Source organism: Lucilia sericata, unplaced genomic scaffold, assembly GCF_015586225.1.
Source record: "Lucilia sericata isolate MDLA Ls3-8-SP2 unplaced genomic scaffold, ASM1558622v1 Contig001193F_arrow, whole genome shotgun sequence".
NCBI classification, from domain to species: Eukaryota; Metazoa; Arthropoda; class Insecta; order Diptera; family Calliphoridae; genus Lucilia; species Lucilia sericata.
This window is the reverse complement of record NW_023995158.1, coordinates 121744-149629: the sequence shown is the minus strand read 5'-3', so window position 1 is coordinate 149629 and position 27886 is coordinate 121744. Positions and strand designations below refer to the sequence as shown.

The window sequence follows — 27886 nt, the reverse complement described above, 5'->3', positions numbered from 1 at the left end:
AGTGAACATCATTCTTATTCCTTTGATACAAAAATATAAAAAAAAACTTTTAAAATGCTAATAAATATAATGCAAATTTATTATATACTTTAAAAAAGTATCATAAATTAAAGCGATATTACTAATCTTCCAAAAAAACAAAATTCAAAGAAATTTGAAATATGTCTATAAAATTTAAAAGTATCAATGTAAAAGAAAAATATAAACATTAATAATAAATGAAGCATCATTATCAAGATTGTATTGCATTAAAACTGACATATATTGATGTTATTATACAAACTGATATATTCCTACTTACATTTATATAACAATCGATACCAATAAATGTATGAATGTATATACAATATCCAGCGCTAAGTAGTACAGCCATATATTTTACACCATTCAAACATTTACATTATATTTATTTTAAAAAGAAACCAAAATCATCCCAATAACCTTGAAGCATTAACGTACTACCATCTTTTAAAAAAAAATCAAAATCATATAAATGTGTTAAAAAAAAACTGTTTGGTGTGTGGGTTGTTTTTTTTTTCAAGTTGTTACTTTTAAAGAGGAATATAAAGATGAAAGTGTAAGTTTGTATGGATGTGTGTTCTTTAGTATTATCCTAAGTGTTTGTTTTTATTCATACACTTACATACATATAAGGATACGCATCATGTCATTGATTCAATAAAATGCAAAAAATAAATTTAAGAAGTACTCAATTTCTATTATATTTACTCGTTCCATTACAAGATATTCGGTTTGAGAATGTGGTAATAAAATGTCATACTAAGAACATGACATTTATATTTAACTTAATCTTAACTGTGGCAACGAGAAAAAATGCAACTTGCTAAGGAGTGAGGGAAGGGAGACGGGGAAGAAGAGGGAAACATAAGTAGTAGTGATGGTGTTAACTTAAAATATAAATTATGTTTTCATTTATATAATGTCAATACACTAAGCATCTGGTATTTAGTCATACATGACGTATGATTAACATTGTACAGGCAATACAAATTAATCATACGTACAAGTTTAAACAGCAAATACCAACTATGTAGACAGAAAACCCATTTGTTTAATAAAGCGATGATGTGGCTGTTTGTAAAGTTGGAATAATATATTAAGTGGTTAGAGTGTTTATTTTCTAGATTTAAAAAGTTTTGGATTTTTAAAAGTTTTTATTGAATTTTTTACAACCCACCATCCAAAAACAACATCGAATATTGATAGTTCTTTTTAGATTTCTAAACAATCTAGCCATGTTGAAAACACAATAGAGCTTAAACGCGAGTTTTATTGATATTTTGCACAAATATTTTCAATTAATGCAGTTTGTTATTGAAAATGGGTAAAAACAGTCTGCATTAGACCCCAGATCCTCATATAAAATCCCCTTCACAATATGACTTTCAACCTACCTAACTTTAAAAATCATATATGCAAGTGTGATAAGGATTTGAGACGAACAAGTTTTTTACGAATCACAAATCCCTTTAAGGATTGGTCCCGTATAAAATTCCTCTTAGAGAATATCGCTGTATTATCTATAAATCGTTTAAAATCAAAGTATTAAGATCTCGAGCTCTAAAGAGTTCAGTCTATAATTGTTCTTAGTCCCTAATAACATATATTCCGAAAAACACACTGATACTGATACTGAGATCAAGATTTTCAATCGTTGGTAAAGAACTGAGGACTTTGGAAAAAAAAATATATTATTTTTTTCATGTTCATCGTTTGAGAGGTATTTCTTGAAAAAAAAAACTGGTCCATGGGACATACATATTTATGTATAAGATGCGTGATATTCGAATATAACAGGCAAAACTACATTGAAAAGTAATGAGTTCAAAAACTAATGAAACCACTTTCTCACTATAATGAAGTATACTTATACACTGACATTTTTACTCATTATTTAAGCATGGTGATGACCTTCGCATGGTCGTTAATAAATAAGAACTTACAAATGAGTCAAAATTGTTTAGGTTGTCATCACAGAATATAAACTGGGTCTCTTGTTCATTAGTTCGCTGTCGTACTTACAACACCACTGTTTAAACTATGTATACACGGTTGTCAGATCTTACAACATTGGCAGAAAAATGTTTCAAATGAAACCATTATATGTATATGATAACATTGGAGACAAGTACTTACTTATATAAGTACTTACTAGAATTGAAAATTAGAACTACGACAGAAATAAGGTGTTATGTAATTAGTTTGGGTTTTGAGAAGAAAAAATAGCCTATGACGATATGCCCATTGCGTTCACTATTAGTTTTGATAAATGTAATGTAAATCGGATGAAAACCGTATACAGCTTCTATATCTTCACGCAGTAGCTGACTAATGAATTGGAAAGAATTTATATAAGACATTATAAATAAGAAGTTATTAAAGTTTTTTTATGTAAGTAATCAGAACGATATGTAGTAGTCATTGAAAAGTTTTTGATGGGTAGATAACTTCAAAGCAATACAGGCGGTATGTAGAAGTCATTGAAAAGTAAATTCTTGAGTAAGTACAAGTCCTTATCAAGTTTTTGCTAAAAAATTTACTCTTAACTTTTTTTCTCATTTTCTGAATAGTTTGTTAAACCAACACCATTTAAAGTTCGACATAATCAAGTAAACTAGTTACTAAAATACCACATACAAAATCATACCCTATAAAAAAACATATAACTATAAACAAATAGTTGAAAGCAAACATAAAGTTAAAAGCTTAACAAAAATTTTAATTTATTATACAGGTCATGCACATTTGACTGACTTTAATATCGCAACAAGACTGGTAAAGGATGGCCTCGCCTGTAGTATGTCTGGTACAAAACCGTATATGGCACCAGAGGTCTTTATGTGTGCACTGGATGAAGTGGGTAAGTGTTGAAGGAATTAATAAATAAAAACCACACATACATATATACGCGATGACATGAAGAAAATTGAACTTTTTAATTTAAAAGTGAATTATTGTTTTCCAATAAACACCAAATGAACTGACATTGCAGTACTACGCTTTCATATCGAGGGAGTATTTTCAAAACTCTTTATCTTACAAAACATAATTTATCAAGAAGTCAAAAACTATTTATTTCACTTAAAAACTCTTAGAAGTACATAGTTTGAAAGCACAGGTATGTTCAACTGTATGGGTTTATAATGCCGATATCACTAGTTCCTAGACCCTATGATTTCAACTTTTTGGTACTTAAATAGTAGATATCTCTACAAATTTTCATACAAAATGTGGTCTATAAACCTTTGATAGATTATTATGAATAAGGCCCTAAACAAACAAGATTCATTTTCACCCATTCGAAGATAGAGAGTAATGGATATAGTTTCCTCGATATACTTTTATTTCAACATTTATTTAATTTGTTATCAATTTAATTATAGCTGGTTATACGTTTCCGGTTGACTGGTGGTCATTGGGTGTGGTGGCATATGAAATGCGTGCCAATGTCCGGCCTTTTTCGGTACATTCCAATACAGCTTTGGTGGAAGTGAAGCATATATTAAGTGCCCCAGTACATTATCCACGCTACTGGAGTCATAATTTTGTCGATTTAATAACGAAGGTGATTTTAAAGTTTCATTATTTTTTATGTATATTTTTCACTTTTAAAATATTATAAAATTCTTCTTCTAGTTACTCTGCGTACATCCAGGTGGTCGCATTAGTTCACAACACGAATTACAACAAACACCGCTACTGCGTCACATCGATTTCAAAGATGTGCTCGAAAAGAAAACGAAACCACCCTTTAAGCCACCCGAAGATCATTTAAATTGTGATCCCTGCCTGGAGCTAGAAGAAATGATTGTCGAAACCCGCCCTTTACACAAAAAGAAGAAACGTTTGGCTAAACAGCGTTCGGCCCAACGGGATAGTGATCCAGAGACGACACTCGTCAAAGAGTTCATAGTATACAATCGTTATAAAGAACTCAAACGCAAAGATATGGAGAAAAAAGAAAATGAATGGGAAAAGGAATTGGAAGAGGCCATGGCCAATTCGGTGGTCAGTAGTTTAGCGCCCATATTAGAGACCCCTCTACTCGAGACCCTAAAAGTAACCTCATCCATAGCAGAACAGGGTACCAGTGAAACGGCCACAATTCCAGTTTGAATAGCAGCACCAAATCAAATTCCAATTTTAGTTCCGCAAAAACATTGACCACGCTAAGTTCAACATTACAAATGTGCTCGAAATGTCAAAGACCCGGTTCGAGAAAAACCAAAACTCCCGAAAGTATGGAATTTATAGATCGTACACCTTCGCCTCAGCAACAAATAAGTGGAGCCTTATAAGGGGAACAAAACTAAAGTATTTTTTTTTTTTTTTTAATTGAAATAGGTTTCACAAAAAACCGTTAAAGATCTCAAATTATCAAACTAAACACACAAAGCAAAGGACTTGTATTAACTAAATCAAATAGTAATTACAAAAAATAATAGTTTTTTTAAACAACTATTTGTAAATACATATTTTACATATTTCCAGCATCTATCATAAACCTTTTTAAAGGTTTTTTAATATTATTTTATTTTTTTTTTTTTAATTTAAGACTCATAAACTGTGATTCATTGTAAAAATCAATTGAATTTCAATTTGCAAATTTTTAAATTTCAAAAAAATAAAACTTTTAAGGGATTAGAAAATAAACAAAGAATTTTATAAAATTAAATTTTTAAATAACTCAACACTTTTTTAAATTGTACAGAGCTTTGGCATTTCACATCAAGTTACAGAAAAATTGTTGCTAAACAATTACTTTGAAATAAATATGCGATTTATTAAGCAAATTCATCAATGAAGAAATAATAACTTAATAAAATTTTTGCAATATTTATGTAGGGGCGGACATACATATTTGTGTATGTACGAATTTTTATTTTTTAACATGTAATAAAAATAAGAAATTAGCTTCACATTTCCGAATTCCCCAATGTTTATAACAGAATTCGAAGAAAAGGAAATTAATTATCACCCCTATTCAGCATTTGAATCGAAATTTACACCGATTGGCAACATTGGTAGTCTGCATTTCGATTCGGCGCTCCGCCACTAAAATAACAACTTACAAAACGTAACTACGATATACGTAGACTATAGACTACACTACAAATCAATATTTGGCTATAGATTGGATTATAGACTGGACTATAGACTAGACTATAGACTAGACTATAGACTAGACTATAGACTAGACTATAGACTAGACTATAGACTAGACTATAGACTAGACTATAGACTAGACTATAGACCAGACTATAGACTAAAGACTAGACACTGGACTAGACTATAGACAAGACTACCGGACTATAAACTAGACTATAGACTAGACTATAGACTATAGACTAGACTATAGACTAGACTATAACTAGGACTATAGACTAGACTATAGACTAGACTATAGACTAGACTAGACTAGACTAGACTATAGACTAGACTATAGACTAGACTATAGACTAGACTATAGACTAGACTATAGACTAGACTATTGACTAGACTATTAGACTAGACTATAGACTAGACTATAGACTAGACTATAGACTAGACTATAGACTAGACTACTAGACTAGACTACTAGACTAGACTAGACTAGATTATAGACTAGACTATAGACTAGATTATAGACTAGACTATAGACTAGACTATAGACTGGACTATAGACTAGACTATAGACTAGACTATAGACTAGACTATAGACTAGACTATAGACTAGACTATAGACTATAGACTAGACTATAGACTAGACTATAGACTAGACTATAGACTAGACTATAGACTAGACTATAGACTAAACTATAGACTAGACTATAGAATAGACTAGACTAGACTAGACTAGACTATAGACTAGACCATAGACTAGACTATAGACTAGACTATAGACTAGACTATAGACTAGACTATAGACTAGACTATAGACTAGACTATAGACTAGACTATAGGCTAGACCAGATTATAGACTAGACTATAGACTAGACTATAGACTAGACTATAGACTAGACTATTGACTAGACTATTGACTAGACTATTGACTAGACTATAGACTAGACTATAGACTAGAATAGATTATAGACTCGACTATAGACTAGAATAGATTATAGACTCGACTATAGACTACATTATAGACTAGACTATAGACTAGATTATCGAATAGATTATAGACTAGACTATAGACTAGACTATAGACTAGACTATAGACTAGACTATAGACTAGACTATAGACTAGACTATAGACTAGACTACAGACTAGACTATAGACTAGACTACAGACTAGACTATAGACTAGCCTATAGACTAGACTATAGACTAGACTATAGACTAGACTATAGACTAGACTATAGACTAGACTACAGACTAGACTATAGACTAGACTATAGACTAGACTATAGACTAGACTATAGACTAGACTATAGACTAGACTATAGACTTAGACTAGACTATAGACTAGACTAAGACTAGACTATAGACTAGACTATAGACTAGACTATAGACTAGACTATAGACTAGACTATAGACTAGACTATAGGACTAGACTATAGACTAGACTATACAGACTAGACTATATAGACTAGACTATAGACTAGACTATAGGACTAGACTATAGACTAGACTATAGACTAGACTATAGACTAGACTATAGACTAGACTATAGACTAGACTATTAGACTAGACTATAGACTAGGACTATAGACTAGACTATAGACTAGACTATAGACTAGACTATAGACTAGACTATAGACTAGACTATAGACTAGACTATAGACTAGACTATAGACTAGACTATAGACTAGGACTATAGACTAGACTATAGTCTAGTCTATAGTCTAGACTATGGACTAGACTATATACTGACATCTGATTCTGAGTCGATTGGTATAGTAGAGACAGATAGAGCTTTATAACCAATATTTTTGTCCGTCTAAAACATCAGCACAAGCCCAAGCTAAAATTATATATTAGATTCCTCTAACAAACTAATTAACATTAGTTAACTCAGCCATAGAATCTAACATCTAAACTTAACTTAGGTTTAGAAAACAAATGAAAATTTTATTATTAATACTTTTTAAATATTTTTGTAAATTTTTGTTTAAAGAATTTTTCGTAATTGTTTCTGACCAGAGTAGTTAATCGAAATCTTGATAACGGGTTTAAGAATGTGTTAATATATTAATTGTAAAAATCAAAATTGTTAACTTATTACACCAGCATTATAAATAAATAAGATTTGTAAATGTATTAAATTTTATAAATAAGTTAAGATTTGTCACTGTAATCTGTAGCAATTACAAATAAATAAAATAAAACACTATTTTTTAATAAATGTATAGAACCACATCTAAGTTAAGCCAGAAATCAAAATGAAATTAATGATTCAAATTAAATTATAGATTTCAATAAAACTTAATGTTTTAAAGCTAAAATTTAAAATAGTTTCTTTTTATTAAAAAAAGGTAAACAGCTAGTAATTGTAAACATTTTATAAGAAGTCTATCTCGAGGAAATTGTTAACTCTGTAGAGTTAGTCCAGCAAATATCTCCCAGTCCTCAAAGATGAAAAAAGTACCAACACTTTTAATTATTTTTCAAAAAATGTTTCAATATATTTCGTTTTGTTCTTGTTGTTGTTATAGGCTTTTAATTCAAATTTCACAAGATTTTATTTCTGTTTTTATTTCAATTTGTTTTTATTATTATTAATTTTAATTTCATTGTATAAAAAGGAAAGTAAATTTAGTATTTTATTTGTTATACTTTTTTCTTTTATTTTCTTGCGTTTTCTGGTTGTAAATAAAATGAAAAACGAAAACATTTAAAATATTTGTGTTTAAAGAAAATTAAAAAAAGAATAGAAAATATTACAAATTGCATAGCGAAAAAAAAAATCATAAAGAAATTAAATAAAAAAAATGCTAAATGTTGTTGTAACATACAAGACATGTTTCCTTTTTTTATTTTGTTTTTAAACATGATTATTTATTTGTTAGTTCAGTATTCATTTTTTTGTAGATTTTTTTATAAAGATTTTTCAATATTTTTTTTAACGTTTTGTTCATTTGTAGTTTTTTTTTTATTCTTCATATAAACATTTTTTTGTTGTTGTTGATGTTAAAGAGAAAATATATTTCATATATATATAAAAAAGATAATTTTCATCTTGATAAAGAGTTGGACAGACAAGATAGACCTTTAGTTGACACAGATACGCAACCTAGCCGACAGCTCAGCTGTCGGAAAAGCGTATTGCATCAACCAGTTAATCTTTCCCTCCACTATTTTCAAAAAGAAAATAATTTCTTTTTAAACAAATAAATTACGATTATAAATGGTGATGGATATTTGGAGATCGCATAAGTGGTATTTGTGATTTGAGTAATTAATATATAAATATTAAAAACAATGAAAAAAATTACATTATTTAATTACATAAAATATTTAACAATATGCCAGCAGATAATCTTAAAGGAAACCCCTTAAAACTACCGCCCAGGAGTATTAAAATAATAAATCAGATCTATATAACAAATGCATTGAGAAAAAGCAAAAACAAACGGCGCAGCGAGCGCAGTTTTCTAGTTGCCAAGAAATTAAAAATTCAGTTAAATTTAAGAAAACTCCAAAAACCGATAAATTAAAAAAAAAAAAAACTAAATATTGGAGAGATTTTATGGAAATAGAATAAACAAAATACGATACTATTTAAACTATATTTATATAGAAGTGATGTGAGAAAGAAAATTTGAGTTTGATGAAGACCAAAAGAAAAAAATACATATTAGGAATGATGAAACACCTGAGAGAGGAGCAGAGTACCAACACAACGCTAAACAATCAGTGAATCATCATCCAGAGCTATAATGCACGATTCCAAATATCCAAACCAAAAGTACAGCCGTTTTAAAACAGCCCGCATCTCACACTATACCGTAGTGGTATCGACAGACTCAATACGTGCTGAGCTAGCTTCACCGCCAGTAGCTGGATCTCCACCGCCGTTAACGGCGCCACCAGCTCCAGCAGCTGCTGCTGCATTGTTGTTTGCCTTGTCACTGTATTTGATCAATTCTACCTTCAAGTTGACTACCTTGGGTGGTTTGGTGGCGCCCTCAGTTTTTTGTTCATCTTGTTTTTGTTCGCCACCAGCAGCATCACCGGCAGCACCACCATCTTCACCATTGGTGGCAGCTGTTTTATTATTCTTATTATCACTGGGTGTGATAGTCAAAGAGAGATCGTTTAATGCCTGTAGCACTTTGTTCATATCATCTTCAGTGCTGGGTTGACCATTACGATTGCCGAAATGCAAATAACAGCGACCGTATTGTCCTAAAAATTGTGAAAATAAAAATTGTTAGGAGTTTGGAATTAATTTTACTTTTTTTTAATAATTTCTTACCCTTCCATGTAATGGCCATGGGATTACATTGGCGATTACGCAATTCGCTCTTCAAATCCTTAATGCGTACATCACGTGAAATGTTGGAAAGTTTCACGGAGAAATCACGCATTGGACGATTCTTGCGTAACTTTGGTCTTCTGTTGCCACCTTCACCAACTGATTTACGATCTTGACTCTTTGATTCAACACCAGATTGATCGCCTTCGGACTAAAAATGTAAATAAGATTTTATAAATAATCGTAATTATAAAAACATTTTAACTAAAATTAAATTTTATTTTCGTATATGCCTAAAAGTATGCAATTTTTTGCATTATATGTATGCAATGTGTATTTCTAATTGAGTTCCTTATTAAAGGTTGCTTGAAATATACCAAATTTTATTTATAAAACTGTAGCTCAACGTGATAATAACATGTCCATCTAAAAGGAGGCGTTACTTTTTTATAGATCTCATATTTATATTCCGTCGGTGGGACATACTGGAATGTTATTAAAATAAACCATTCCATAAGTATAGCCGCGGCTTCTTAATACATTTGCAATGAAATTCTTTTCCTATGTTTAGTAGAATAATATTTTATATATAAAACTGTAGATCAATGTGCTAAATAACATGTCCATCTAAAAGGAGCCGTTACTTTTTTATAGATCTTTTCATATTTATATTCCGTCGGAGGGGCATACTGGAATGTTATTAAAATAAACCATACCATAAGTATAGCCGCGGATTTTACATAATGTTTACAAAAATATGAAATGAACTTCACTTAAACTTTTTCTATAGTGTCCATACTTTACAAGTTTTTTGATGATTTATAAAACTGTAGATCAATGTGCTAAATAACATGTCCATCTAGTAGGAGCCGTTACTTTTTTATAGAACTTTTCAAATTTATATTCCGTCGGAGGGGCATACTGGAGAGATATGAAAAGTATGCACTCCATAAGTATAGCCGCGGCTTCTTAATACATTTGCAATGAAATTCTTTTCCTATGTTTAGTAGAATAATATCTTATATATAAAACTGTAGATCAATGTGCTAAATAACATGTCCATCTAAGAGGAGCCGTTACTTTTTTATAGATCTTTTCATATTTATATTCCGTCGGAGGGGCATACTGGAATGTTATTAAAATAAACCATTCCATAAGTATAGCCGCGGATTTTACCTAATGTTTACAAAAAAAATGTGAAGTGAACATCACTTAAACTTTTTCTATAGTGTCAATACTTTACAAGTTTTATGATGAATTATAAAAATGTAGATCATTGTGCTAAATAACATGTCCATCTAAAAGGAGCCGTTACTTTTTATAGATCTTTTCATATTTATATTCCGTCGGAGAGGCATACTGGAATGTTATTAAAATAAACAATTCCATAAGTATAGCCGCGGATTTGATCTTATGTTTATACAAATGTGAAATATTACATAAACTTCACTTAAACATTTTCGATAGCGAATACTTTACATGTTCTATGATGATTTAAAAAACTGTAGATCAATGTGCTAAATAACATGTCCATCTAGTAGGAGCCGTTACTTTTTTATAGATCTTTACAAATTTATATTCCGTCGGAGGGGCATACTGGAGAGATATAAAAGAAATACACTCCATAAGTATAGCCGCGGATATGATCTTATGTTTATACAAATATAAAATTTTATATAACTACACTTAAGCTTTTACTCTAGTGAAAATGTAGATCAATGTGCAAAATAACATGTCCATCTCATAGAATCAGTTACGCTTTAATAGATCTTTTTAAATTATTGTTCCGTCGGTGGGGCATACTGGAGAAATATTAAGAAAAATTCACTCAATCAGTATGGCCGCGGAATTAATAAAATATTTACTTCTTAAAATAGTATTGAACATTTTATGATTTAAAAAAGAACTGTAGATCAATGTGCTAAATAACATGTCCATCAAGTTGAAACAGTTATTTTTTAATAGACCTTTTAAAATTAATATTCCGTCGGAGGGGCATACTGGAGTGTTATAGAAAAAAACTAACTCCATAAGTATAGCCGCGGACTTTTCAGTATTTTTACTACTATTGTAATATGTAGTTTCACTCACCTTAGTTGGACGTCTTCTGCGGTTAACGAAACGTCTTCTGTGTGTTTGACGTTTCTGTTGTTGTCCATTATTTTCGCCATCCTGTTGTTGATCGGCATTATTTTGCGAGACAGCACGACGTTGGAAACGACGATTGCCACCGAAACGACGACGTGGCATAAAACGACGACGATTGTTTCGGCGTTGATGCTGTTCAACGTCTGTGTCTTCCTCTTTGAGGACAATGACCTTACCGGCCTTTTCCTGAGTTTCTTTGAGTACTTGGAGTACGGGTATGATTTTAAGGCGACGTTCTGAGAGTAATTCCCAGAAAATGCCAGCAGGACGGGGCAAACGTTTGGCTACGCGTATAACCTCGGTGGGTGTGATGATCATATCAACGGGTGAATCATATTTTTGGAATAGATTAATGGGTAGATTATCAACCACCTGAGCGTCATGTACCATTGTGGCAATGACGGTTTTATCGGTTATCGAGCCAACCTCTTTAAGAAGACCAATGTCTAAGTCATTGAAACCGTTGCCGCGACCAATGCGATAACCATCACGTGAAACAACAACTGAACCAATGATGACCATGTCCAATTCGACTTTGTTTTCCAAAGCTGCATGAAAAAAAATTATTGTAAATAATAAAATTTTCATAAATAATCCTCTTTTGGTAATAACAAATTTGATTTAAAATTTATTGTAAAATTCATACTCACAAATTTCCGTACGATGTTTTTCAACATTGCGAACATTAAGAATTTCGGTTTTTTGTTCTTCTGTAGCATCGGCTGGTACATCGACCTTCAAGTACAAGGCCTTGGAATCGGATGTACCGGGCAAATACAAATTCTTGCCAGCAAGTAATGTTTGCAATTTAGCAGCATATAAGGCGCGATCAATTAAAATCTTAATTTCCTCTAAACAAATTTAACGTGAGAAAGATATTAATTAATTACATATAAATTATTTCAAATAAATATTACTTTAAAAGAAAACAACAACAACAACTTACTGGCATTTTTAAATTCCTCAGTTTCGGCCAATAATGCGGCGGCCTTGTCATTGTCCACAAAACCGGGTATGCGATTGAAGATGGCATTGAAGGGCACACCAAATTTGTTTTCTTGCAATTTCTTCCAAGTTTGCACACGCAATGAGCGTTTGGTAGGCTCAACAGCTTGAGCTAAAATTAAAAAAATAAATAAAATTTATATTACTTTGTCTACATTTTCTTAAAAAAGATTTGTTTAATATAAAGTGCTAAAATATATATCTATTTTATGGAAACAATTTCACACATTTACATTTTCTTGCCTTGTAACAAAACATTTTTAAAATATTTTGTATTATTCTGCACATTTCATAGTTATGTGTGTTATTTATCACTTACAAATTGTAAACAATAATAACAAAAACAAATTCAATTAAATATGAGGTCTTTGCTTGCATTTAAATTATTGGAGAGAGTCTTGAAATAATGAAAAACATTTTCATAAACCATTAAGTAATTTTATATACAAATACATTTTGCAAAGATATATATGAATGTGTGTATATAATAAAATGAAAAATATTTTTTAAAAACAAACATTTAGACTTGCAAATAAATCGAAAGTGGAATTACTTTTAAAAAATATCCGAAGGGTTGTCGTTTTACTCTTTCTGAAGAATAACAAGTAAGAATTCTATATTCGCCTTTGCCAAATTTTATATACCCTTCACCATAGTGTGATTAACTTTAAACTATTCATTTTATATTTTTCGACTCAACCATTACTTTAGCAATAACAAGACAAATAACAAGAACAACTTAAGCCAAACGAAAAAAAACACACAAAAAATCCAACGAAATGCGCAAAGCAATAGCTCCAACATACATATGTATGTATATCCACACGTATGCTTTTCCAATAAGTAACAACAGCAACTGTATGTTGCTGTTGTCTGAAATTTTCAGAGGTTGTCTTTATTTATATCTAAATTATTTATTGACGGATTTTGCTGATTTTAAATAGGAAACTTATCGAAAGTATGTCTGACAGAAATATTGAAGATTTGGATCCCGAAGATATGTGGGGTCTTCAGATATTTGATTTCAACAGACAGAAAGGCTAATAGAGAGTCGGACATGGCTTAATCGACTCCGCTATCTATAAGGATCCAAAATACAGGGCTATTCTGAATAATAAACTCTCTGGAAGTTTGTTCTCTCTCCTATACCTAAAGCATGTAAAAGGGAACAAACTCCCAGGGAATAATTGTTCATAATTGGTCTGATATATTTTATATATTGTGGAAATTAAAAACGGAATGAAAACGTCTACCTATAACCTTCTCACGAAGTTGAAGGGCATAAAGGAAGTGAAATAATTCCACTATCGATCTCTGAATGAAATTCTCCGACAGTTTTAATTTTTAAGATTACACTCGTTATTGATATACACAGACTTTAAGTTAAAGTTTAAAGATAAATACAAATTATTTATTAAAGAGAAAACTGTAGATCAATGTGCTAAACAACATGTCCATTTAGTGGGACAAGTTGTTTTTTAATAGATCTTTTCAAATTTATATACCGTCGGTGGGGCATACTGGGGTGATATTAAGAGAATGCACTCCATAAGTATAGCCGCGGCTTTACATTCAAGTATAACTGAATTATTGTCCTCTTTTGTAGACTTGTCTATTGACTGGTGTATAAATTGGTTTATGGATTACTTTACTTGATTATATATAAACTAGTTTATTGACTAGCATTTGCACTACTTTATTGACTATTCTATGGACTATTATACTGCTTATTGACTTGTCTATTGACTAGTTCATAGATTTGTTTATTGGTTAGTCTATAGATTATGCCATTTACTTGTTTACAGACTAGTCTATTGACTAGTCTATAGATTAGTTTATTGGCTAGTCTAAGAATCAATTGAATGTTTTATGGTCTTGTCTATTGATTAGTTTCTTAACTCATCCTTTGATTTGTCTATGGACTAGTCTACACAGAGGTTACTGGACTATTCTACCTATGGGCTAGTATATCAACTAGTCTATTATCTACTATATTGTCAAGTATATTCACTAGTCTACTAACTATATAAGATTTACTCCATTGTCTTGTACATTGATTTGTCTAGTATAATGACTAGTCCATTGATTTGTCTATTAATATACCGGGACACTGTGATGTACAGGATAACGAGATCGCAGATGAATTGGCTAGACAGGGCTGGGACCCAGAGCTTGATAGTAGGGTTGGTTCGGTAAAACCAACATTTGTTATTACTATAGACAAATCTCCGAAAAATTGAAAAACTCTACAAACGATCCTGCCACACAGTAGGCTGGATTGTGGGGTTTCTAGGGCACTATGGCCGAAGTTAAATCCAAAACCAACCTGACTACTATTAGGATTGGACAGGAAGAGTATAAGGTCTTTAGTAGGGGTAATAACCGGTTACTGCACAATTGGAGCCTTTAGGGGTAATAGGTTCGATCGGCAGGTTGAGTGAAGACGAAGAGGAACTGGAAACAGTATTTGTATATTAGTATATTTGATGCAACTCTCCTAGAATAGAGTCTGAGACTGAAATGGGTAGATAAAAGATTCAACAATAAATTGGTACATGTAGCAGGGTGTAACTTAGACGACATTTTGGGTTTCATCAGAGGAATATCTTGGTTATTCAGGTAACAGAGGTCTAGATTCCCCTTCCATACCCACTTTCTTTCTTTAATCTTTATCTTTTTTATTTTGGGCGTACTGCCGACCGCCCTATTTTATTATTGTCAAAAAGTACTCAATTTTCTTTTTCTGCGTAATCTAGTCTTGCTTTTTTTATAACTTTAAATCAATCAGTTTTATTTCAATGATTTTGACAATAAACTTCCTTCCTCACATTGACTCAAAAACACAATTTCATGTCATATTAAAATAAATTAAAACAAAAACTTTTAAGACACACCATAACAAAAAACCATAAATGGAAGAAAGCCTTTATTATACCCCTCCTCTTTTCATATTAAGTTAATCGTTCTATTAATTAAGATTCCATTTAAATGCCGAATCATATTTTGCAAATAAATATTTCACATAGGAATGCAGTAGTAGTACTGCTATAAAAAAATTAAAAAGTAGACAAAACTATATAAAAAAAGACTTGAAAATCTGCTATATTAATTAAACCCCATTATTTTATTTAAATTTTAATAAATTATATATGATATCACATCATCATCGTCATATAAAAAAATCATTCATAAAGTGTGTAAAAACTAAAAGCAACAAAAAAATACACTCGTTAAAGTTATATGTATGAATATATCCAGTCAGTTTTCTACTATATTTATTGTAATGTGTAGAATTGATGTAGAAGATAAAATATATAGTACAAACAAAATATTGAATGAATGTCATTTTTTTTTCATTCGTCTTAAAATAAAAATAAAATAACGTCATTGGAAAAAGTGTAATAAACTCAATATGTATTCATATCTATGATGGATGACTAAAATATGAGTTTAAATGTATGGCATGGTTGCTGGCTAAATAAATAAAATATAATTAATAATTAAGTTTAAAATTAAAAATAAATTTTATATAAAAAAAAGGGAAACGGAAAAAGAAAATCCCTTATATCCCTTAGCAATACTATGAAGCTATCTGCTATGGACTGTCTTTGGAATAAGTGCAATATTTAAATATTTACATTTAAGATAATTTACAATAAATTTATATTAATTTATAATATAAATTCTTAAAAATAGAAAACACTCTCCTAAAATTCTGTCAAATCAGAAAAAAAACTAAAAAATCAATGTATGATTTATATTGATAACTTGCAAATGAAAGAGGAGAACAAATGGGGGGAAAAAAGCAAACAAAACACTGTAATAGATTAGAAATGATAGAGACGATGTCGATTCAAAATGAGAATGTATACGAGACGTATAAATACAATAACAACAAAGATTTCAAAACTGTTTAAAAAATGCTATGAATAATACAAAATAAAAAAATATAAGAAAAAAACACAAATACTTTGACCCATTTTAAGCGAAATAAAAATAAAAAGAAAATATTGAAAAACATGCTGTTAAAAACTTGGTCTCTTTTAAAGTAAAACAAACAAAAAAAGCAATTTAAAGTAAAGTAAAATTACAAACAATATTACTACACTTAAAGAGTAATAAACAAATATACAAAAATATACTACATAGTTACAATATAAAGCAACAACTACAAAACAAAATTGATAAAAGTATTGACTGCTAAAACAACATTATCGTTTATTAACCTTTTGCTATATTTTTCTAAATTTCATTTCTTTTTTCCCTTATAATATTTTGCATAAACAGTTTTATTTTTATTTATTTCAAATATTTTGTTTTTGTTTGTCTATTATAGCAAAAATAATAAAAAAAAAGAGTTGAGAAAAAGTAAATAGCGAGAATGACGACAATAATTGCTAATGGTTGTAAAATAAAAAAAAAAAACATTTAAACTGCGAAAAAAAATTTAAAAAAAAAAAAACAAGAGATCTTTTAGAGAATTTTGAGAACTTGAAATTATGATTATTTATCAAAAAAAACAATTTCTTATTCTATCCAGGTTTGGTTTTGTTAAATTTTTTTTTTGTTTTGTTAACGGAAATTGTTAAAAATAACAGCAGTTTTATAGAACCTGTTTTTTCTACACCCAAAATATTTAAAATGTACAAGTATGGGTTACACTAGTTTAATAAAAATGCAAAATTGAATTTTAGAAAAACCTAGAACACGTATGAAAGTACATATTTGAAATTTTGTACGACATTCTTTTTATGTGTGCAAAATGTGTTTGTTGGCAAAATTTTTTTCAAAAGCTTTGAAATGTCACACATTACATTCTAGTTTGGTAACTAACTGCAAAAGGGCCCTGAAAGTATTAGTCAGGTTATACAAGGAAAGCCTGTTTTGGGTGCCGGTACACTGTTATATACATAGCAACGAAATCTCAGATGAATAGGTCAGACTGGCCAGATCTGTAAAGCCTCCTATCTGTTATTACTATAGGCTAATCTCCAAAGTATTTAAAGACTCTACCAACTGATCCTGGCACAGTAGAATGGATTGCAGGGTTAATATGACACTATGACCGAAAGTGTAAAAAGTAGAAAAATAGCTAAAACAGATTGTAAATTGGCCAGACAGGCCAAATCTGCAAAGCCTGCTATATGTTATTACTATAGCCCAATCTCCGAAGTATTCAAAGACTCTACCAACCGATCCTGGCATTGTATAATGGATTGTAAGGTTTCTAAGGCACTACCAACCGATCCTGGCACTGTATAAGGTTTCTAAGGCACTATGACCGAAGGATTGTACAGGTATAAGGACTTTAGAAGAGGCAATAAACGATCACTGCGCAATTAGAACCTTTTAGGTGTAATAGGGTCGGTAACGTGCAGGATTTTTGCAGGTTGTGTGAAGACAAAGATAAGCTAGAAACAGTAACAAATATTTAATGTAACTCTCCTAGAGTACAGAGTCTGAAACTGAAATGGGTAGGTAATAAAAAATCCATCATGGACTGGGATACATTCTAGATTGACCGACAGTAGAGATTTCGCTTTCATATCTCTTCTCATCATTCTCTCTTATTCTTGTCTTCTTGCTTCTTAAAGGATCACAATGGACTTTATGTGAATTCCTTTTTACACTTAGCGATTGAACACTTTTAAATTTCGACCTATTAAAGCCGTTTAGGTTCAATTCTGAAAAAAAAAATATCTTAGTTTGAAACGAAAAACAACTGAAAAAAGTTCTCTAAAATGCAACTATGATCATCAAAACTATAAGCCTTAATGAGGACACATTCCTTGTTTAAAAAATCAATATTATAAACTTTTTTCTATATAAATCAATTTAAACTAAATTTGTGTGTTATTTTTAGCAACTATAAAAACAAAACACCTTAAAACTAAAGACAAATTTTAATTTCAATGAATCAAAAAAAAAAAAAAACTCAAAGAATTTGCACATCTAAAAACGAATTTAAATATCAAACAATTTTTAGAAATTCACTAACAATTCACAAAAAAAACAAAAACTACAAACACATTTTACCACACAAGGTAGAAATTTAAAGCAAACAACACAATAACAAAAACACTACAATACAATAAAAAAAATACTTAAAAAAAGAGAAAGAAAAAAAAAACATCATTGGAATTTTTAAACATTTTTTTAATCTTAATGTTATAAACATTAAAGAAAAATAAAAAAATATATATAAAATAAAACAAAATTGGCGGGAGAAGAGAAACAGTCGAGAAAAAAAGCAACTTAAAAGAAAATGGAAGAGTTAACAAACAAAATAACAAATACATTATGTACAAAATAGTATAAAAGTAGTTCTACGCTCTAGAGAGAATGAAAAAAGAAATAATAAAAAATGAATAAAAAAAAACATTTATAATTTGTTTAAAGAAAACGAAAAAAGCGCATAAATTAGCACGCGCTGAATTCTATTGACCAAGTCAATTATAAAATGAATAAGTATGAATGTAGGTATGTTTATGATTGTGTATTGATTCGGAATGTTTCGGGGTACATGTGTTGGATATTATGAAAAACTATGTACTTAATACGAGGGAATTAGAAAAATACTTAACGATTGAAAATAAAAATTGTTTAAAATTGTAATGTTTTTGGTTAGCCTATTTGCCAAAGTAGCAAATTTTCAATCACACTTTATATGTTTTATATTATTGAAGATTGTAATCTTTGTAAATGAATTATAAACTTATTTGACCGATTTTCCAATTGTAAACTTTAAATTTAAAAATCAAATGTTAATTTTAAACTAAATTTTCTTTAGTCGTTAACAAATTTCTTAAACAACCATCGCATTTTTGAAGCAAAATAAAACAATTTTATATTAGTGGCGATGACTGACCGGTTGAATAGTGGATCTGTTTTCTGTTGTTTCTATTAGAGAGAGCGATAGCGTATGAGAAATAGTATTTGTGAATGTACAAATGTATTTGTTGGCATACAACAGCGATGAGCGCATCAACAACAACAACAATCATTAACATCACAATCATCATTTAGATCCCCACACCCTTTCCCACACTGGCCTCCCTGTTACACTTAAGATTTCCTTCATTCATTTCGACTAACATGTGTATATTTATTATTGTTTTCTTGCTTTTTGTTATTGTAATCAACACAACCAATAATATTACTTTCTGTAATATAAATTATAAGAAATTATTAAAAGCAATGAAAATTACGTTTTACTAAAAAGTACCAAAAAAAAAACTGTTGTCTAAATTTTTAAAAATTTTATAAAATTAAAAAACACATGAAGAAATTGTGTAAAAAATAGAAAAATAGCAAAAACAAAGTGTAAAGCATTTTGAAAAAAATTCATATTTTTAATTTGTTGTTGCATGGATATATAATGGATAAACAAAAAATTGTTTAAAATAAAAATATGTAGTATAATGTTATGAATCATTTATTGTTAATGACACAAACTAATAAAATATGTACACATTTTCGCGTTTTCTTTTTATATATGAATACATAAATTTAGTTTTAATTTTTAAAATCTATATATAAAATTGTACGTTTCCATTAAAATTAGATTAGTGAGTAATAAAATTAAAATTTTATTAAATTTTACTTTTGAATTATTGACACACAAAAAAATATGCATTGTTATGTTAAAGCATATAAGCGAAAGTCGCTCTTAGTATTATAACCAGTAAGATTGTTATGACGTTTTATTGGCAATAAAATTTGAACTTATTTTTTTATTATCACTAATAAAATAGGCAAAATACTTCCTATTTATAAAATTCTGAAATTTATTCCAAATACAATTTTACATCATTGTTTTTATAACGGTTGAAAGCCAAAAAACAGTTAAGAAATGAAGACGATGACGCGCAAATTGTTTTTTTAATGGTTATCTCAATGAGATGTATCTTCACTGCGGGCAACCTGCAACTATTACCAGTTTTTAACACCTGGACAAAGGAAGTAAATTTAACCATTGGCGTCGTGGTCGATGGAGTCCAAATTCCGAACGTAGAAATAAGATTCTCAAAGCGCTAGCCGACAGCACATTAAGTATGGATAAACAAACCTCATTAGCTACATCCCAGCAAAAAATAATTGATATCATACTTTACAAACGACATTTTAATCACATCTAAAACTGCGATTGCATACTTTTCGCTTTTATAAACCAAATATATCCTTACAAATGAAAACACAGTTAATAATGAGGAGAGAGATGTAGAAGATTCACTACAAACAACATATTCGAAGTACTTCAAATTTTGATGAAAAACCAATGAAATTTACATAAGCGTTTCATTGAAAGAATGTGGTTTATTTTTGACATACAAATATCGAATTTTTACAGCTTCTAAAGTTAAGATTAGATGTAGTTCAAAGTTGTCAAAAATGAACAACATCCCTCCAATTACACGCTAATGTAAAATTCATAGGGTTTTCACCTGAATTTGAAGCACTTCGGGTTACTAGTTGTGATGAATATTCTACATCTATTTCCACACTTTTTTGCTGGGATATAAAACTATTGGTCGGTCAGTGATTTATTATGCTGCTCCAATGTGGTCACCTTCGCTCATTGATACCCGATAGAAAAATACTCAAAGCTGCCAAAATGCTGAACTAAGGACTGTAACGGACTGTCCACAATATGCATCGAAACATCATCTACACGAGGAAACGAAGGTGCTCCAAGTCAAGGAACATAATGTCATGTTGACCAAACAGTTCCTACTGGAATGTCAACGGAGGAGTCAAACAAACGTCACACAGTTAGATGCACCCCCAGGCATACCAGGAAGGATCTTAGCACATACGAGTAGAGCATATGCAGTTATGTGCAGGATACAATAGATCAGTCTAGACTCAGAAGAAAATCTGCCGCAAAAACAAAAGTAGTTCTGGCGCAACTAATATCAGGATGGAGCAACAGGCTTAATACCCACTGGTAACGCATAGACTGTTCCGTTACAACAACAACAATGAGGCGCAAATAGTTATTAGTATATCTGAGAAAACACAAAAATTCTGTAGTTTCTTTAGAATTTAATTTAGGACTTTAGTGGCACGATTTTGTTAGTTTTCAAAAAAAAATTCTTCAACTTATAAATCAAGTCGTTCATTTACTTCCAGGAATTTGGTTGATTTCCTCTGTCCTCAGTTTTATTCTACAAATAGGTGTAACACAACTCAGTCCCCCCATTCACAATGACCTTTCAACAATCGAATATATAATAAGTTTAACAAGTACATTCTGCATTTATAAGATCAAAATCAAAATAAATTTTACAAAATAATTCAAAAAAAAAAAGATTTTTACAACACAAATGTTATTCTTAACTAATAACTAATACAAAACATATGTTAATACACAAACCCCTAAACCAAAATATTATGAAAAATTGTAAATACCAATATCTATCAATAACAATTTTATTAATAAATACATAGTTCTTTAAATATAGAAATACTTATTAAAAATATACAAACTATTTCTAAACATGAAAATGTTTAATACTATTCATATCGAAAAAAGAACAAAATGGAAAGAGAACAAAAAAAATATAATTAAAAATTCCAAACACGTATGAGAAATGACTTCATCATGACCAACAACATCATCATCAACATCATATTAGGCGTAGTTTGGCAAATGTATAAAAAAAACAATGAAACGTACATCTATCAATCTTTACTATAAACATTTAACAAATGTGTAGTAGAGAAGAGTATTAATAAAAATTAGAATACAAAAAAAAAAAAACAAATTCGAGGTTAGAATAAATGCAATATTAATTATTAAAAACACACACAAACATACATATAAATAATATATGTATGTATACCTATGCATTTAATAATTCTCATATGGTTTAATAATTTTAATATGTTTTGACTGTGTTTCTTGTATCCGCTATTCACCTTTAACCTGTATTATCAATTTCAATATTGTTTTCAAAATCTTCACCTGTTGAATTTTCAATGCTTGACTTGACTTGGTTTTGGACTCTTCTTGTTTGCATTTATCTTCCTTTTGCAATGCATTATTTTTATTTATATTGTTATTGCTTGTTTTTCTTTTAATTTCACACAATAATTTGTGATAACAAAGAATGTATACGTTCGTTTAAATGTTGATTTATTTTTTTTTTGCATTTTTTTTATAATACCTAAACACAGGTAATAAATTCTCTTGTTTTTCATTTAATAGATAAGAATAAGAAAATTGCACATTTAAAAAATAGCATGCATTACGCTCTAATTGAATATATAAATGTATTTGATTTGATTTCGAGAAAAATCGCTAAAACGTCTAGATTGATTTATTTATTAAAAATGTTTATTCAGAACGGGCTTTCCAAAAATAGGTATAGGTATTTATAGATTTTGGAGTAAGTAGCAAGTTTGAAAAAATTACAAAAATTGTTGCAGATTTGGCATTATTGCACCTGATAATTATGTTCCAAAAATCAAAAGAAATCATGAAGACTGTTTTAATCAGAAATGCTTTTTTCTGAAGTTTCATAATAAAAATTTTAAGTTCACAAGATTGTTAGACATTTTCTGCCAACTTTGTAAGATCTGACAAACATGTAGGCATCACAGCTTTTAGTAACCAGCGAAATTTCAGCTAGGAATTCATTAGAACATTTTTACTTTAGCTGTGCTATTTACCTAACCATAACTGTATAACAAAAATAAGTCCATTAAATTCTGATAACATATTGGTATCTACTGTGGCAAAATTAATCGTTAAAACCATTAAAAAATTTTCAAAAATGTATATGTTTCGTATTTTGTTGCTACAATCCTAAAACAAATTACATATTACTAATAATTTAATGTTGATTATTATAAAAAAAATATATACTATATAAAGCTCTGAACAAACTTTAACAAAAACATATAAACCGGTATTTTGCAAGGGCGTTAAAACAATGAAATAAGTGCATGTAACGCTATCCATCTATTTCCCTCCTCCCCGTCAGCAAAAGTTCTAATCATTAATAGCAGTGATGTCAATTTAACGAATATATTTGGTAAAATCGTCAGTTTAGAATACAGTGGACGTCCAATAGTACGTACACTCTTTCCCAGCAAAAAGTTACATGACAAAGATGTTGTTTAATCAGAGGTGCAAGTGATGAGGAAGTGGTTCGATTTAGGTGAAACATGCATGATTTTAATATTAGCGTGTCATTGGGGATCATGTGTTTATGCGAGAATTTCGAATAATCGAACCAATGCAAATTCGATGATTCGAAAACGATGTTTCATTGGTTCAAGCTATTTGTTATGTATATATTTTTGGAAGATATTTGAAATATTTTTAAGGAAAATATTATAATAAATATGGGAAAATATATAAAATAATATTAATAATCAAAAATATTTCTAATAACACATAAATTTCATTTGATTAAATTAACAATCTGAATTTTTGAACTGCGGAATAGGTTGAATTTAGGAAGGCATTTAGAATGAGTTGTATTAACACTGTTATTAAAGAAGTTATGATACTTACATTCACTTTGCACTACTGCAAAATTTTTTTGCTGGGTTATTACGAATATCCAATAATACGAATGGCAAAATTGTTGCATTGTCTACTCTATAGTACGAATAAAGTCACAATTTTTCTGTTCGATAGTACGAAAAACGCATTTTTTATGGGAATTTTGGTTTTATTTACGTATGAATGAAGTTTTTATTGTTTTTATTTTATTATTTCGGTATCATTCACCTTAAGCTCAGTAATTTTGAAGTTTTTTGTATTTATTACAAGTGTTTTGTATTTTTAAAAATCCTATACATACAATTTACTGCATGTATATTTACAAATCAACAATTATTTAGTGTTATTAATTTATTTTATTGGAATTTTGATGACCCAAGAGAAGAAATTAAATTGGATGATAACGCCAATGAGGAAAGTATTTTATTAGTTCCCGACAATAACTCTGCTGAGAACAATATTGAAGCCTCAAAAGCGCTGTTATTGAAAAAGCCGTAAAAATCATTTTACAATGTAATAAAAATCGATGTTAAATGATGGATTTTTTAATAAGTAAAATGATATTTATATACATATGTATGTATGAACTGTTAATTTTGAAAGTAGTGTGACTCCACATTCCAAACAATGGGTTTAAGGATAACTATTCTAATTTTTAAGAGAAAATTATAAATTAGAGAATTGTGGTATATTCCATTCAAGTTTCTAATAAAAGTTTTATGTAATCTGAACATTTTAATACATTTTAGAACACATATGTAAATTGCAAATTGTCTTTGGCACACATCTTTTTAAAAACATTAAAATTTAAAACCTTCTACATATATCTCATTTCAACCATTGGACTCACGATACTTTCAAAATTAACAATTCATATACGTAAATATGTCCCTTTTATGCCTGTTTATGTACAAGAAATTTATTTAAAATAATACACATTTATTATATTTTGTTCCGTTATGTAATTTTTCATGAAAAATAAAACAAAAATAAATAAAATCCAATATTTTATGTGTATTATTTGAATTTAAACATACAAAATGTGTTGTTCAATAATACGAATTTTTCGGTATTACGAAAGGGCCTGACACTATATAATTCGTACTAGTGGACGTCCACTGTATACTATAAACTAGATTATAGACTAGACTATACACTATACTATAGACTATTGACTGGACTATAGGCTGGACTATAAACAGGACTATAGACTAGGCTATAGACTAGACTAAAGACTAGACTATACACTAGACTATAGACTAGATTATAGACTAGACTATACACTAAACTATACACTAGACTAGACCATTGACTAAACTATAGTCTAGACTATTGACTTGACTAGAGTAGAGTAGAAAGGATAGACTATAGACTATAGTAGATTATAGACTAGACTATAGAGTAGATTATAGTCTAGACTATAGAGTAGACTATAGACTAGACTATATAGGTACTAGACTTAAAAAACTATATTATAGACTAGAGTATAGGCTAGGCTATAGACTAGACTATAGACTAGACTATAGACCAGATTATAGACAATTCTATAGATTAAACTGTAGACCAGGATTTTATTATAATCTACACTTTAGACTTTCATATAAACTACACTTTAGACTTTACTATAGACTAAATTGACTAATAGATCTTTGGAATACCTACTTGTCGAAAGTTTATAGGTCAAATGTCTAGGTATTTTATTTTCAAATAACGATTAACGTAATTTTAATTATTATGTCTTTACTTAAATGTTGTCTCAGTTTTACAGTTATAAATAAAATTATAAAAACAATTCTTAACATTATTTAATAAAAACACAAGTTAACAGCACTGTTAAGAATCCTCATACAAATGTAAAACCACATAAAAACAATAACAACCACGAACAAAAACAAAAATAGTGTTAAGCAAATACAATAAATACATACATAAGTACAGGGCAAAAGTAAATTGCAAAAAAAAAAAAAATTAACAAACATTGCAAAACATTAAAAGGAAATGCAAAATTACCGAAACGCCTCTTTTGCCCTTGATCCAAATAATCTAAAACAAAAAATCCATAAAAATGGACTTTTTAGCTTTTTGACAAACACAACCTAAAAATTAAAGGGTGAAAATAAATTCAAAGACAGGAAAAAAAAAACAAACAAAAACTAAGAAACAAGTAATGTTTTGCTTTTGGTGGTTGAATGACAGACAGTTGGGTGGCAATTGTATGACAAAGAATTAGACAAAAAAATACACAAATTTTCTAAAATTTCTTTAATGCGTCATATATAAAATCCTCCTCCACTAATTATTTTTAACACTATTATATTTTTCTTTCTTACTGTGTGCCTCTTGTCCGTATTGTTTCTTTTTTGTGGTTGGCTGTTTTTCTTAGTTTTTTTTTTATTGCTAAAATACTACTCTTAGCAAGAAACAACAAATTTGTTCTAGTCCAAAACAAGAAAGAAAAAAACTACTCCACCCAAAAAATATACGAAAAAAAAAAACAAGAATAAAAATCAAAAAAGAAATTGTGTAAATTGTTTCTTCTACTTTAAAATTTTTACGTGTTTTTGGTTTTTCTTTAATTTATTTGTGACTGCGACTTACTTGTGGATGAGACTTCTTGAGTTGCGTTGCCGCCATTCTTAGTGGCTGCAGCCTCCTCAGTAGCAGCGGCAGGAGTTTGATTGGAGTTTTCAGTTTCCATATTCTTTTTTTCTGTTTTAATCCGTATAAAAAGAAATTCTGTGTTTTTTAATGAGTGTTTTTGCTATTCTTTCAAACTTCTTTTAACGGTTTCTTTGTTGTTGGCTTAAACTTTAGACAAAAAACCCGCTTCTATTTTTTTGACAATTTTTTCTCTGCACTGTTTTCCAGTTTTTCTTCTGTTATTTTTTGCGGCAAAACCACGTTTTTTTCCGTTCGTTGGAGCTCTCCTCTGATCGGCGGCACAAGCACTACTTTGGTATTTCGTTTGTTGGTCGTTTGTCTACCGTTTTGTTCTTTTCTTACCGCCAGCCGGCTTTTATCATTAAATCTCTATAGTTTTCTCTTTCTAACCTATATAACACATATGGCTGAATAGAAATACATGAACAACGGTTTAACCTCTTTTTGTGTATTTTTTTTTTTGTAGTATTTTCGTTTTATTCTTTTCTTTCTATAGTTCTATGCTTTTTTCATCTATTTTATTGGAAAAAAAATCATTTGTAAAAACTTATTAAATTTCCAAAATGTATGTCAAAATGTCTATAATTTTTGTTTAATAAAAGCCTACTTTATTAAAACTTTTAATCACATAGGGATGGAATTATTTTACACTTTACTTGTATAGTGAAAAATGAAAATTTACGTCAGCCACAGAAATAGAACTTGCTGTTTTGTTGTATGTTAAGCTTTTTTTGCCCACTGTTGGATAACTAAGTAGTTTTTTGTTTTTAGTATAAGAAACTAAAATAGTATGAATTTTCAATAAAAATTAAATAAATTTATATTTTTTTTAATTCTTTTCGTTATTAATACCATTTTTCATAGTATAAAATTTATATTTCAGAAGAAAATGGTTTTAAATATAAACTTAAAACTTTTCAATATAACAGTATCAATTCTGACGTTTCTAAAATCTTTCTGTCAAGAAAATAATGGGAAGAATTAATTATAAGCAAAAAATCTGCGATACATTTGAAATAAATAATCAAACTCAGTAATTGGACCTTTTTGGGTTTCAGAAATTAGGTCATTTGACATGAAATTCCCCATATTCTCATTTGTATTGAAGATTACTTATAAAATTCATTTGAAAAATTCTA

General features: G+C 29.4%; 1 protein-coding gene and 1 pseudogene across 2 annotated transcripts; one reads left to right on the top strand and one right to left on the bottom strand.

The window, feature by feature from the left end:
• Positions 1-2760: 2760 nt before the first annotated feature.
• On the top strand, positions 2761-4416 carry LOC119610436 (annotated as a pseudogene).
• A 3525-nt stretch (positions 4417-7941) lies between these two features.
• Positions 7942-27442, bottom strand: LOC119610434 (methenyltetrahydrofolate synthase domain-containing protein-like). Of its 2 annotated transcripts, XM_037965644.1 has the most exons (7): positions 27355-27431; positions 26685-27260; positions 12513-12683; positions 12217-12417; positions 11510-12114; positions 9419-9629; positions 7942-9348 (listed from the first exon to the last, which is right to left on the bottom strand). In XM_037965644.1, the coding sequence occupies exons 2-7, from the start codon at positions 26782-26784 to the stop codon at positions 8942-8944; spliced, it is 1695 nt and encodes a 564-aa protein (XP_037821572.1). In that variant the 5' UTR covers positions 26785-27260; positions 27355-27431; the 3' UTR covers positions 7942-8941. The 2 variants fall into 2 exon arrangements, with proteins under 2 accessions (XP_037821572.1, XP_037821571.1); XM_037965643.1 differs by having other exon boundaries at positions 26685-27442.
• Positions 27443-27886: the final 444 nt, after the last annotated feature.

Excerpts from the sequence above, each read along its gene's own strand:
- LOC119610434 (XM_037965643.1), bottom strand. The coding sequence starts at position 26,784 with ATGGAAACTGAAAACTCCAATCAAACTCCTGCCGCTGCTACTGAGGAG. Across the intron at positions 12,418-12,512 it reads TGAGGAATTTAAAAATGCCA|AGGAAATTAAGATTTTAATT; the intron begins GTAAGTTGTTGT and ends AAATTTGTTTAG. Across the intron at positions 12,115-12,216 it reads AAAACATCGTACGGAAATTT|CTTTGGAAAACAAAGTCGAA; the intron begins GTGAGTATGAAT and ends TTTTTCATGCAG.